A 15000-nucleotide genomic window follows, 5' to 3' on the forward strand; every position below is an offset into this window, starting at 1 on the left:
ATACAGCAGTTTGTTATTAGTTATCTTTTATGTATAATAGTGTGTATATGTCAATCCCAATCTCCAATTTAAAAACCTTTGTATTTTTTTTTCCTCTTTCAGGCTAATTTGTGTTTTGTGGATATTGACAACCATTTTATTGAGTTGCCTGAAGAATTTCCACAGTTCCCCAATAAAGTAGATTTTATCCAGGAACTCTCTGAAATTCTTCTTCAATTTGGGATCCCTCCTGAGGGCAGCCTACGTTGTAGTGAGAGTGCCACGAAGCTAAAGAATCTGGTTCTGAAAGACTTGGTCAATGACAAGAAGAATGGCAACATCTCTGCTAATAACATTAGCATGTATGAGTTACTGAAGGGCAACGAAACCATAGCCCGCCTCCAGGCTCTAGCCAAGCGGACTGGTGTGACCATGGAAAAAATGGACCTCTCTGCCTCTTTGAGTGAAAAAGAAAAAGATTTAAAACTGCAGTGTGAAGAGGCAGAACTAAGGGACTACCAGCTCAACGTACAGCTCCGAGAGGTCTTTGCTAACCGCTTTACACAGATGTTTGCAGATTATGAAGCGTTTGTGATTCAGACTGCCCAGGACATGGAATCTTGGCTGACCAACCGGGAACAGATGCAGAACTTTGACAAAGTAAAAAGAAGCAGAGTTTCCCTTTTCATGGCTTTTAGTGGGCTATACATTACTAATTTTGTTAACTTTTTTAAAATACAGATTTTTCTGCCTCTCCTTTCCCTTTAAGAACTCTTTTTTACCAGTATTTTATACTATATAAAATAATTTCACTGGAAAGTATAAATCAACTAGCTCATTAAGCTGCTCATTGAATTATGTATTTAATTGCCTTTAACCTTATTTTTAACTTTTCTATACTTTAAAGATGTTTGAAATGAAACTTAAATTCCGTGTTTTTCAAATCTGTTCATACTGTCTCACCTTGTACGCATTTTATTTACTCATATTTTAGGATCAAGTCTAGTTAAATGAGGCCTATTCCTTTTCTAATAAATCCTTATTCTTACATTTTGTCTTCATCCTGCAATGAAGTCACGACTTGCCCATGTAAAGGTAACAGTTTACTTTCAGAAGGTAAATTTTTATCTCATCTTAGGATCAAAAGAGAGAAAAAGGGAGGTTTTATGAGAAAAATGAGTTTTTATGACTTTAACCCTCTGTTCCTAAGATTTTGGAAAGGGAAGACAGAAAACGACACTAACTTTTGATTGTCCTGCTGAAATTGAAGCTTCTTTCTAAGGTTTACTATAGAGTATTCTTCTGCCGGTTTTTCTGGACATATCCACCAATTTTTTTTTTTCTTCCAGACAAAAGCACTTAGGGGTGTGCATTAACTCTTTCAGGTCACTAGGGTATAGTTCAGTCCCTTGCCTCTGTGATTGCCAAGGCATGATATTGCCATTAGAATGAATTATGGCTTTTTGCTAAATAGTACCCTTGTATCATGAAAGACCTCTCAAAGGGGCTAATATGTTCTAAGAGGCTAATCTACAACCTTGGAGCATCTGACAAATAAGAATTAATAAAAAATTTTGTAAAGGTGGGTGGTATAAAAGATTATTTTCTGATTTCATCAGATTTTTTTAGATGAGTTATATAAACCACATTTAACAGTTAATTTCTGATGCACTTTATGTTTGAGAAAACTTCCTTAATAAATTAAGAGGCTTTCACCTCTCCAAATGTATTCTTGCTCTTAGTTTCCATTCTCATTAAGCTTAACCATTTTTCCACATTTTTTCCTAGCCAGCTTGGAACTAATCTGTGTATACTCATGATTTATCCTTGGAGCAATTCAAATTCTTATCTAAATCGAGCACTGGTACTTTCTTCCTTCTTAATCTTTATGTAGCTTCAAACTATAAATGGAATTCTTTTTATATAACCCCTAGAGAAATGAAAGTTTCATGTTGGATTCCAGAAGGCTTGTAATCATCTCATTTTCACTAGGAAAATTTACAGGACTATCACACAGTAGTCCTGCAAGCCAAGTCTTTGCTGCCTTAAGTGATGTAGCCCACAAGGATCTGAATATCAAAAGCCAGACATTTGGTCCATTTAGGAAAAAAGGCTGTTTGCTCTGTGAAAAGTAAAATTGATATTTATCTGTAAAATATCTTTTGAAGAGGTGAACTATTTCTGGAGATGACTGTGAACCTTTCTTTGGTTATTTGGATTTGTGTAACTACATCTGAACTATGGAGGCACTTAAATTGAATAAGTGGATTTCTGTAAGGAAGTTTTTCAAAGCTATCCTAAATTTCAGAATTTATTTCCTAAATAAATATGCTAGGAGGAAGCTAGTGAGTATTAAGGAGAGTAACCTTAGGTCAGAACTTATCCTTCCACCTTTCCCCTTCTGGCTTTTGCCACATTGGACCTAATCAAAAGAATGAAAAGCAAAAGTAACCCCACAGCTGAAATAGTAATCCACTTCCGAATTTTAGCTAGTGTCAAATTGTGGCTAGAATTCCTCTACATACATGGACCTGAAGAGCCAAAGGAAAAAAATGAACCCTTTGAATTAGAAACTGATTACAATTTACTGAACCATTCCATGCAAGCAGAAAGGCTGGTAACAGGAACATGTGGCTGGTTGTACATGTTTTCCAAAGGCTTGGCTTGCTTTGGATGGTTTTTCAGGCAGTGCTTTTTTTAGTTGTTAAGGCCTAAACTATTCTTTCAGCACAGGTCTGGATGGAGTTTGATCTTTAACTAATACTCCTCCATCAGTTTTTAACTGGGGGGGCCTAGGAAAACATCCCCCTGAACCAAAGATTTTACCCATAAGCACAAATTCCACGTTGTTGGATTTTTTAAGGTTATTGCTTATGTATATCTTATTATTGTATCAGTTAATCACCTCGATGCCTTATGACTTGGAGGTATTTGGCACAGGCTAGGAATAGAGAGCAGAAGAAATTACAGCTCACTGGGGAAAGGGGTCAAATTTAATGGTAAGTGAAGAGAATGATTGATGATCATGTAGCAACTGATCCACCATCTTTCATTAATGATGTCCTTTTTTCTGCATAATGGTCATGAGGACCAGAACGTAAATCAATTTTGAAAGGTGGGATCAGTGCTGAAGAACTAAGTGACCTAAATTCTATGAATTTAGAAGATAGGAAGAGAAAGTGGAGTTTTAAGGATTTTTAAATTTCAAGCATCAGTTTTGTGTGTTATAAGATTGTGAAAAGGAATGATCTTAGCAACAGATAATTTTTGGATTTATCATGTAGTATTGAGATGGTCTCTTTGCACTAATAATTGCCTAATTATCTCATTACAGGCTTCCTTTCTGTCTGACCAGCCTGAACCTTATCTGCCATTTCTTTCACGCTTCATTGAAACACAGATGTTTGCCACCTTTATTGATAATAAAATTATGTCTCAGTGGGAAGAGAAAGATCCTTTGCTTCGAGTCTTTGACTCTCGGATTGAGAAGATAAGACTGTATAATGTAAGGGCACCCACCTTGAGGACATCTATATATCAGAAATGCAGCACTTTAAAAGAAGCAGGTACATTTGTTATGCCTTTTAAAATTAACTTAAAATCCATGATCATATCTTTTTACACATCGTTGGCCTTATAAACTACAGAATTAATTTTCAATTTTAGACTTCTTGGTTAACCCTTGTACTGTATCAAGAGATGCTTTCTATCGTTTTGTTTCCTTCTGTTTTGTGAGCTAATGTCTGTCCTGTTCCTGCTTGACATTCCTCTTCCCTCAGAAGATGAAAAACAATAACAAATTGAATGGAATACAACTATAAGGTTGCTGTGAAACTGTTAATTTCTGTCTTGCTGCTTATTTTGCCTTTTTGCTTTTTACCTATTCTGTCTTCATCCAAGGAAAGATAAGTATTAATTTGAAATAGTAAATTTGAGTTGCTGCCTAATTTACATAACTAAAGCAGTATATTTACTTTAGTGGTGCCATTAATTAAGATAGCTTCATTTACTGAAATTAAATCTCTAGATTCTTGTATTCAAATTAGAGGTTCCCAATCCTGACATTAGTTTTTCCTCTCAGAGAATTATGAGTCTTGGCCAATCTTGTCTGGCAGTGTGATATAGTCCGTTAAATAAATAATCATATTAATAGTGTTTACTGAGTACATACTATGTGAGGGACATAATACCAGCTGTTTTACATGCATTTTGACATTTGATCTTAATAATGAGGGGGTATAGACACATTTTATTGTCTGTTTTATTGCTGTCGTCATCTTACAGTTGAGAAAACTGAGAGGTTAAGTAAATAGCTTGCATAGCTTGTGGTTGGTAGAGCCCTGATTTGGACCAGAGTTTGACTGATTCTAGCCCCTGGAGTCTCACTACCACATTAGCTGTTCATTCAATAAATGAACATGTAAAATGTACCACTCCACACAACTTTATACATTTATACCTGGTTCCTAACTCTTTCTTTGCCAAATAAAGTGATATCTATCACTTGAGTGCCCCTTCCTTTTATTTCTTCCCCTTCATGTAGAAGTTATTTGAGAGCAATTTTTTTTTTCTGGAGCAAAAAGGGGCAGCAAATGTGGATTTTCTTTGCTCTGCCTCTGTTGCTTGCCTTTCTCACTTTATTTTAAATAGATCAAAGTTACAGGAGTGGTGATGCTGTAGTTGTAGCATATTTTAAGGAAAGAAGTATATAAATGATGTCTCTTATGTAGCCTTAGAGGTTTCTGATGACTCGCTGAAACATCATTCTGTTGTATCCCACTTATGAGGATAGATCCTTGGAGCCCCTTTAGGAAGTGACAATTGTTTCTGTGTTTCTAGAAGCTGAGGGAGTAGAGTGAATGAAATTGTCTATGCCTATTCAGAGAATAGTATGACTTTCAGTGCTTTAATAGCCATGTAAATAGTGTAATGCCTTGTTGAGCAAATTTTATTCTTCCCTTCCTGACAGAATTTTTTAAATGAAGTTAAGCGCTGATTGCTATATTTGTGTGCTTCTAGAAAATTTTTTCAATTAAAATAGATTTTCTATCAGCCTCTCAGAGTTTTATACTCCTACTGTCATTGCAGAAATTATATAAACTGTTGAAAATGTACCATTGTAGCTTATATATGCAGTCCTTTTATTTTATGATGCTATTAAAAAAGCATTGACAAACAGACAATATGTCTGTTTACTTCTTTACTGCTTTTATATTAAAAGAGCTTTAAGAAAAACAACAACAAAAATGTACCATTACAGGTTTAATATATATGAAAAAGAGATTAGGCTAAATTAGGAATAGTCTCTCAGGAACTTAATTTATCAAAGACTTTCTTAAAAAGTAAAAGGAGGGCTTCCCTTGTGGCGCAGTAGTTAAGAATCCACCTGCCAATGCAGGGGACACGGGTTTGAACCCTGGTCCAGGAAGATCCCACATGCCGCGGAGCAACTAAGCCTGTGCACCACAACTACTGAGCCTGCGCTCTAGAGGCCGTGAGCCACAACTACTGAGCCCGTGTGCCACAACTACTGAAGCCCACGTGCCACAACTACTGAAGCCCACATGCCTAGAGCCCATGCTCCACAACAAGAGAAGCCACTGCAATGAGAAGCCCGTGCACCATAATGAAGAGTAGCCCCCACTCGCTGCAACTAGAGAAAGCCCGGGCGCAGCAACGAAGACCCAACGCAGCCAAAGATAAAAATAAAAATGAATAAATAAATTTATTTTTAAAAAAAGTAAAAGGAGGCAGTCAGCTGTAACTATGTCTCACAGATGGTGCAGTTATTTCTTTTATCAGGTAAAATTGTCTCCTCCCCACCCTCACCCACAACAGAAACTAGGATTTTTTTGGTTGACATTGGATTTTATTGTGTATCTTGTTTCTTTTTTTCTGTCCTTTGTTGTGTTGCTTTTGTTTCTGTTTTGCCTCTAACTAAAAAGAATTTTGATTTGCAGGTGAACTCTTTAGGCAGAGGCTATCTGCTGCTGATATTGTGGCACCAGAACCTCATGATTTCTGTGCAGAAAGACACCAAGTTGCTAGTAACGCAGAGTTTTCTTATTCCTTACTGATCACAGAAAATGAGTTTTGGCACAAACCCTTGAAAGTCTAACAACAGCCCCATGATCTCTCAAAGCAGGCATTTAATAATTTCTGAATGTTCAGTATTCACTGATGATACAATCACTGAAAAGTAGCATTGTGTTATGCTCCCTATGGCAATCTTATAAACCCTAGAGTAATTCATTGTGAATCATGATTTTTGTTTTTACAGAGCTTCCGAACTAAAGGAGAATAACACAATATCAGATGGATTTTTTTCTGTCATTTTAAATCCAATGGAAAAACTAAAGCTACTTTTCCTTTTTTCCTTTTGTGAGAACAGAAGCACTTTTTGGCAGAGATGGAATTCTGTAGTATTTCATGGAACATAAAATTGTCAGGGACTTCAGAGAATTCCATGCCATGAATCTAAGCATTATTTCTCTAACCATCTGTTAATTGTGTTTTATAAATATTAAGAAGCATTAAGATTATAGATACGGTTGTGGAGAGTCAGGGGGCATCATTGAAAATTAAATATCATTTCACATTAAAACATGACATCCTTTTGCCCAGCCTAGAACATATGGACTATGTTTCACAAGAAGTTACAAGTTACACATTAAAAATAAAATGAAATTCAAAAAGTTGTGGATAAATTCATATGAGTTATAAAGAAAAATTAGGGAAGCTTAAAACAGATATCTAACATTTTGAAGTTTAGGGTAATAATGCCTTCTGCACACATGCCTTAATGTTGCAAATGCAAACAACTGGCTGGGAGGCATCGATCTCACATAAGATGGTCTTAAGTAGCTCCATTTGACAAGAGTGAAATGTGTCATGGACAGACCCCTCCCCATCCAAAACAGAAATTTTTCTAGAGTATATATGGGGAAGAACCAGCAATACTCAATCTGCTGGTATTGAGTGGGGCAAAATAAACTGATTCTATGAAATATTTGTAAAAATACCTGTTTACTTCTCTCAAATCCCAAGATTGGCGGTTCCCATGGTGTGTTCTGTTTATCACACAACCACACTTACTGCTTGTTCTCCTTGCAGTAACCTCTAGTCAAGGGATGGGAGACCTAATCTTGCTTCACAAGTATTATATTTTTTCTTGAAAATTCAGTTGATAAAGGCATTTAAGATCAGATTTTTTACCAGAGAAATAGTTCACTGTTTCCTGGGCCTTTGAAACATCTCTCAACTTTATGTGGTTTTAAAATAGAAATGTTGAGTAATTCCTATTTTTTAACTCTGGCCTATTTTATTCTTCAAAAGGCAGCTTCTTATCCTCTGGACATTTTCTAAATGCCTGCTTATTTTATTTTTCTCTGCATTATGCCTTTTGATCTAATAAACACTCCTAAATGACTCCTACTAATGAGAATGTGTTGCTAAAAGTGAGGTGATAAACTTTACACAGTTTCTTGTTTTTACAAATGGAGAAGCATGAATATTTAATGGATCTTTGCACAAAGAAATAAAGTAACATAAGGCTACAGTGCTTGCTTTTTTCTTCCCTTTGTCTTTCAGCTCAAGGAAAATATTTTATTTGCCATCATTTTCTTTAATGTTGTACTTAGAACCATATTTTCATTAAGAATATTGAATTTCCCACTTAAGGGAAGCTGTTTCAATACTAAATTATAGATTTTATTTTTTAACCCCGCTGCCCTGCTTTTGACAAATGCAGAAAATAGTATGAAAATGAATTATCTAGTATTTACTTAAAACTAACCTTTTTATACTTAACATTATACTGATTTCTGAAGAGCTTTTGTAAAAATCTATTTCAGACTATCAGAAAGGTTGAGTTTCTTGTCACTGCATGAATGGAGGAAGCATTACTTTTTAAGGTTTAGCCAATGAAATGTCTCTAATATGTTATGAATTTAATTTATAGCGCAGTCAATTGAGCAGCGACTGATGAAAATGGATCACACTGCAATCCACCCACATCTACTTGATATGAAAATTGGTCAAGGCAAATATGAGCAAGGGTTCTTTCCAAAGTTACAGTCTGATGTCTTGGCAACAGGACCAGCTAATAACAAGTAAGCATGTTCTTCACTTGAGTAGTTGGTTGAAGGAGTGAATGAAGGGCGTAGTGCTCTAATGGGGAATGCTTAACTGTTAAACATTTTATCAGTCATTACTTTTTCAAAGACCAAATTAATCTGCTTGAAATATGAATTGACACTCAGTGAGTATTTGACTTTTAATTCCATCATGTAAGAAAATCCAAAGACTAGATATTTTTCTCTTGTTGAAGTAATGTGCACTTAGGAATAGTTTCATTTTAAATGACGGTGTTTTAAATATAATGCTAATACTGTCTAATGGAATTAGAGAAGTTATGCCTTCACTGTCTGTATTAGTTTCCTAGGACTGCTGTAACAAAGTACTATAAACTTGGTCGCTTAAAACGAGAGAAATTTATTCTTTCATAGTTCTGGAAGCTAGAAGTCCAAAATCAAGGTATTGGCAGCGCCATGCTGCCTCCAAGGCCTGTAGGAAAGGACCCTTCCTTGCCCCTTCCCACTTCTGGTAGTCCCAGGCATTGTTTGGCTTACAGGAGCATAACTCGGTCTCTGCGTCCTCTTCACAAGGCTACCATCCCTCTGTGTCTGTTCTCCTCTTGTAAGGACAACAGTTATGTTGGATTAGGGCCCACCCTAAATGCCCTCATCTTAACTTGATTACATGTGCAAAGATCCTCTTTCCAAATAAGGTGATATCCACAGGTGTTGGGATTAAGACTTCAGCATATCTTGGGACTTCCCTGGTGGCTCAGTGGTTAAGAATCCGCCTGCCAATGCAGTGGACACTGGTTCAAGCCCTGGTCCGGGAAGATCCCACATGCCGCAGAGCAACTAAGCACATGCGCCAGAACTACGGAGCCTGTACTCTAGAGCTCATGAGCCACAAGTACTGAGCCCACGTGCCACAGCTGCTGAAGCCCGTGTGCCTAGAGCCCGTGCTCCGCAACAAGAGAAACCACCACAATGAGAAGCCCACACACCGCAATGAAGAGTAGCTCCCTCTCGCCGCAACTAGAGAAAGCCCGCGCACAGGAATGAAGACCCAACGCAGCCAAAATAAATAAATAAATTAATTAATTTTTAAAAAAAAGACTTCAGCTTATCTTTTAGGGAGACACAATTCAACCCATGACACCATTTTGTACTTTTAAGTATCAAGTGCAGAAATTACAAAACAACCAAAAATAAAGGTAAACCATATCATTTTTTATGGTAGATGATTCCACTCAGAAAATATCTGAATATGGTTAGAATTGAGAAGTTATTTGGATTTAGGGGAATTCTTGATTTTAGCTGAGCACAAGAATGTAATAAAGAAGGATTTTACAAGAAAAGAACTCAAAGGAGAGTATTAATGGGGAATATGGTAAGTTGGAAAGAAGTGTTTGAATTGGAAATCAGCAGTTCTGGAATTTAGTTCATTCCTGACCACTAACCAGCTTAGGATCCTTGGACAACTTGGAATCACTTGCCCCTTTTCTCATTTAATAACATTCTATAACATCTGTGATTTTATTAAAGAGGCTCAGAGAAGGAAAGGGAGGAGCCAGGCAGTGGCCAACAAATGAGATAGAAGACTGTGGTAGAGATTGGGTGTATAAAATGGAAGTGGCGTTGAGCCACCAGAATTGTCAGAAGGCAAGTAGAGAATCAGTGAGGGGAATAAGACAGGTGGAATTATGCCTTTTAACCTAAATGGCCCAATCTAAATAATAATATGCAATTTCTTGAAAGATGGCTTTAAAAGTATGATGTTTCTGTCTAACATATGATCTGCTGAGCTACATGTTGGAGAAGTTTTGGTACTTAACCTCTTTATTTCCCGTGATGATTGTCATGATTTTATTTGTCAGGAAAAAAGAAAACTTAGTAAATTATCTTTATCATATGTGATGGTAATGCTTGGTTTAATTTATTAAACACTATACTAAGCTAAGTATTGTGCTACTTGGAGTTTCTTGGGCTGCATATATATGTGGTAATATTTGTATATCTTGTGTTTGTATAGTTACTGTCCTATTTTTAATAACCTGAAGGAATGAAACCCTTACCGTTTTCCCAGCTAAAGGTGTTCCTTTAAATGTGTTTCTGAAATGTGTCAAAATTACTGATTCATTTAGGTCTACACGTGAGAAAACTACAGTGATAGCAAACACATCAAAGGAAAAAAGATGGTGTGTATGTATGAATTAAGGAAAACAGTTACAGTACTATATACATTGCTGTTTCCTTTGCTTTCAGAGTCTAGTACTGGCATACCTCAGAGATATTATGGTTTTGATTCCAGACCACCACAGTAAAGTGAATATCGCAATAAAGCAGGAAGTTTTTGGTTTCCTAGTGCATATAAAAGTTATGTTTACACTATGCTGTTGTCTATTAAGTGTAGAATAACATTATGTCTATTTTTTTTACATATACATATCTTAAAATACTTTATTGCTAAAAAACGCTAGCCGTCATCTGACAACACAGGGTTGCCACAAACTTTCAATCTGTAAAAAATGCAGTATCTTTGAAGTACAATAAAATGAGGTATGCTTGTATGTGTCATTATAAGTATCCACCCCTTTTGAGATCTCAGTCAAAAAATTTGGAAATTTTCATCACTGCTTCACTTAAAGTAATTATCCTTCCTTGTAACCCATTTTTTCTGCTTTCAGAAAGCATTATCTTCCCTGCCAGTGGAGCCTTCTGTATTCCAAGAGAGTGTTGGTTGTGGAGATGCTGCTGATAATAGCTAATATTATTAAGCCAGTCTGCACTAGCGTCTCTTCTGACTGCATTAGCTCATTGATCCTTATTATAAGCATATCCCTACATATAAAGCCTATATTGCTTTACCCATTTTATGATTGAGGCTCAGAGACAGTCAACAACTTGCTTCAAGATCACATAGTAGGAAGTGGTGAAACTAGGATTCAAACCTAGGTCTGCTGATTCAGGGGGCCAAGCACTTAACCATTGTACTACATATACTGCCTGGCTCTGTTACTCTAATATAAAGGTGACGTGTGCCTTTTGTTACTTCTGGAGTTGGATGTTTTGCTTTGGTAGCCCCCAAGAGATTTTGAATAGCCTAAAATATTGAACGTAAGGGAGTTTAGCAACAGCCTGTCATACCAGCCTAATGGTCTTTCAGAATGAAAGAGCCCTCAGATGCCTCACTTCTACCTCACACTGGGCTCTGTTAAGAGGGGTGGACCCGGGGCTTCCCTGGTGGCTCAGTGGTTGAGAGTCCGCCTGCCGATGCAGGGGACACGGGTTCGTGCCCCGGTCCGGCAGGATCCCACATTCCGTGGAGCGGCGAGGCCCGTGAGCCATGGCCGCTGAGCCTGCGCGTCTGGAGCCTGTGCTCCGCAACGGGAGAGGCCACAACAGTGAGAGGCCCGCCTACCGGAAAAAAAAAAAAAAGCAAAAGGAAAAGGGGTGAACCCAAAAGAAGATAGGGTAATAATTTGGGAAGCAAGATACATTCTCAGGCGCCATCTTGCTTCATGAAGAAAAGATTGAGATCAAATAGCCTAACCCCGAAGTAGTGTCATCGTTATATGTTGTTGGTAAGAGCACATTTTTGGGTTAATGGCAGGGTTAGGATTAGAACCCAGGTCTCCTTATTTCTGGCACCATGTTTATGGTGTCTCATTTATAAAAACGGTGGAAAGGTCTGGAAAATCTTAACCAGCATTCTTATACGTATTTGGAAAAGGATCACTATGCAGTAAAGTTAAAGAATTATGGATTTTTAAAAAGCTTTATTTGATTGAACTCTTATTTAAATAGGTTGTTTGAACTTTAATGAAGACAGTAAAGGAGGATGATTCACTAGAAAGGTGGCCCCTCCTGTAGAAACGCAAGCGTTTATGCTAAAGTCTTGGGTAGGAAGGCTGTAGAGAGAATTTAATATGCTGCTTACAAGATGGAAGTAAATAGCTAATGACTGAAAATTTTACCTTACTTACCTTAGTTAATTTACAGGGTATCACCTTCTGAAGAGCTATCCCTGCTTTTTTTTTTTTTTTTGGCGGTATGCGGGCCTCTCACCGCTATGGCCTCTCCCATTGCGGAGCACAGGCTCCGGACGCGCAGGCCCAGTGGCCATGGCTCACGGGCCCAGCCACTCCGCGGCATGTGGGATCTTCCCAGACCGGGGCACGAACCCGTGTCCCCTGCAACGGCAGGCGGACTCTCAACCACTGCGCCACCAGGGAAGCCCAGCTATCCCTGCTTTTATAAACACTGAACTTAAAATGTGCTAAGAGATGTTGACCATTATGGGGATTCAGACTTTACAGATGATTGTACTGGATACAATGTTCTATTTTTCAGAAGTGAATGACTAGTCATCAGTTTATTCATTTTTTTCTTATGTTTATGAATTATCCTAATTTTTTGAATCAATTTGATATGAGTAGACTATTAATTTAAATGGTTTTTATTTCCTTTTGATAGCATTAGAGTGCTCATTCATTCATTTGGCAAATATTTATGGGACCCCCTACTATATGTGAGACACTGTCCTGTTCATTGGGAGTTTAGCAGTGAACAAAATAACAAAATCCCTGCTTTCAACATGAGGACGCAAACCAAAAAACTTAATATGTAAAATAAGTAACCTGTCAGAAAGCGATAAGGTTTGTGACGAAAAATAAAGGAAGGGAAAGGAAGTAAGGAGTGCTTAGAAGGGAAGATTTCAGTTTTCAAATGCCATATTTTATTGCTTTTAATCTTATATATAATCTCCCCATTTCCACACAGAGCCCCAAGCATTACATTTTCAGCTAGATTGTAGTCTGAAAGAGAATACATGTCAGAACTAATTACAGGGTAAAGGGATTTATAACCGTGCCTGTACAAATGGTTGATCAACTGTAAGAATTTCATACACTACTTACAAAGCAAAAGCAAATGAGCAGTCTTTAGCATTTCAGCAAATGTGGTCATCTTTGGTAAAATTATGCTTAGAAATGAGGTTTAATAATGCAAAGAGTAAATTAATTACTTAACAAGACCAGGAATATGTGGACGTCATAGTAATTTTCTTAAGTAGATGCTCATTTCCCTGTTTTGAAAATAAAATTAAACTGGGCGTTTTGTCTCACAGAGTGAGATGCTAGATATATCCTGTAAATTAATATTTATCCTTATCTTCTGTGCTTTTCTACTTTGCCTGCCAGGAGAAATGTTCATCCATGTGTATTCTGCTCCTTCCTTTATTCATTATATAAGTTTATTAGCTGGTGTTTATAATCTATTTCATATTTTTACTATTTATTTGAACCACCTTGCCCAGTAACCCAAATTTTTTAAATCCCTGAACAAATTTTACTATCTTACACGGACTGTTTTTTGCTACAAGGCTGTTTCCAAGGCCTCCAGGTGTTTGTACATTGTATTACTTATATTTTACTCTTCCTCTTTATTTATTATATAAGTTCATCTGCTGGTATTTATATTTTGCTTCAGAGCTGTTAAAAAAATATTCATGACACTTGTCGAAGATGGTAAGACAGACTTTATTCAAGGCGGAGGGGGACCTTTATTCAAGGTGTAGGGACCACCGCGATGGGGTCTTGCAGTGGAGAGGGAGATTAGAGGCTTCTCTGAATACTGCATGGACAAGTGGGAATTTATCACCAAGGAGCAGAGTGGAGGTCAGTGGATAGAAAATTACTAAGAGGAAACATCATGGGTATGGGGGATTCTGACTAAACTGACCTAACAGGATTCTTGTGGAAGGCAGGCCTAGGTGATTAAACATCACCTGGGGGATGGTGGAGAATTCAGAACCTGATCAGGTATCCAGAATGATCATATAATGAGAGGGGTGATGGTTTCTGCTAAACTGACTTAGCTAGGTTCTTGCTAAAACTGAATTTTACAAAGAAGTGCACAGATGGGCTTAGGAAAGGTTAGGAGTCTGACTAAAGTTTGGTCAAGCAGAGAATCTTTGTCAGTGTCTTGATATGCTTTTTTTCTGGATCTTCCTTTTCAGTCACCCAATTCTCTTTGTATCCTGTTTACAATCTTTTATTGATCTTTTGCTTTAGGGACATTTCCAAGGATTCTACTTCAAAGACCTGTCACTAGATCTTTGTACCTTTTTTTTCCTGCTATAAACCCTATTCTTTAAAAACAAACAAACACACACTATTTTAAGAGGGGTTACCTTCCTTTGCTACCATTTTTATAATAATTATTCAGTGTTCCTCTAAATAGCAGACTGAAACGAGATGATTCGTCAGTTTGAAACCAAAGCCATGCATAAATTATTTAAAAAGCAACAAAAGAAGCAGCATTCTCATTTTAAGCTCTTTGTAAATTGGATACTTCATTAATAAGAAAATTTTAAATTGTGAATTGTCAGTAATGCAGTATGACTTTCGCTGAATGGCAAAAGTATAAATTCATTTCTTAACTCATGTATAGCTCTGTGCTGTCAGGGATATACTCAAGAGTAGATATTTCTAGAACAGTACAATGAATACAGTCATAGGGATGATAAGTCAAGACCTGAGAAATCGTTTTAAATAGTTTGATATATGAAGAAAACATAGGCAGAGCACTCTTTGACATAAATAGTAGCAATATTTTTTAGATCTGTCTCCAAAAGCAAAGGAAATAAAAGCAAAAATAAATAAATAAGACCTAATTAAACTTAAAAACTTTTGCATAGCAAAGGAAACCATCAACAAAACCAAAATACAACCTACTGAATGGGAGAAAATATTTGCAAATGATATGACCAATAAGGAATTAATATCCAACATAAATAAACAGCTCATACAACTCAACATCAAAAAAACAAACAACCCAATTAAAAAATGGGCAGAAGACCTCAATAGACATTTTTCCAAAGAAGACATACACAGATGGCCAACAGGCACAGGAAAGATGCTCAACATCATTAATCATCAAAGAA

The 15000-nt window shown here is 36.9% G+C and overlaps 1 protein-coding gene across 2 annotated transcripts in view; it reads left to right on the top strand.

Annotated features, from left to right (window-relative positions):
* The window catches only part of DENND5B (DENN domain containing 5B), a 207139-nt gene that overhangs the window by 138768 nt on the left and 53371 nt on the right, over nt 1-15000 (top strand). For both annotated transcript variants that reach the window (XM_024747115.1, XM_024747113.1), the window contains 3 exons: nt 103-639; nt 3314-3545; nt 7940-8090. In XM_024747115.1, the coding sequence (XP_024602883.1) occupies nt 103-639; nt 3314-3545; nt 7940-8090 (920 nt within the window). The remainder of the gene's footprint in view (nt 1-102; nt 640-3313; nt 3546-7939; nt 8091-15000) is intronic.

The sequence above is a fragment of the Neophocaena asiaeorientalis genome, unplaced genomic scaffold (assembly GCF_003031525.2).
Source record: "Neophocaena asiaeorientalis asiaeorientalis breed wild unplaced genomic scaffold, Neophocaena_asiaeorientalis_V1.1 scaffold487, whole genome shotgun sequence".
NCBI classification, from domain to species: Eukaryota; Metazoa; Chordata; class Mammalia; order Artiodactyla; family Phocoenidae; genus Neophocaena; species Neophocaena asiaeorientalis.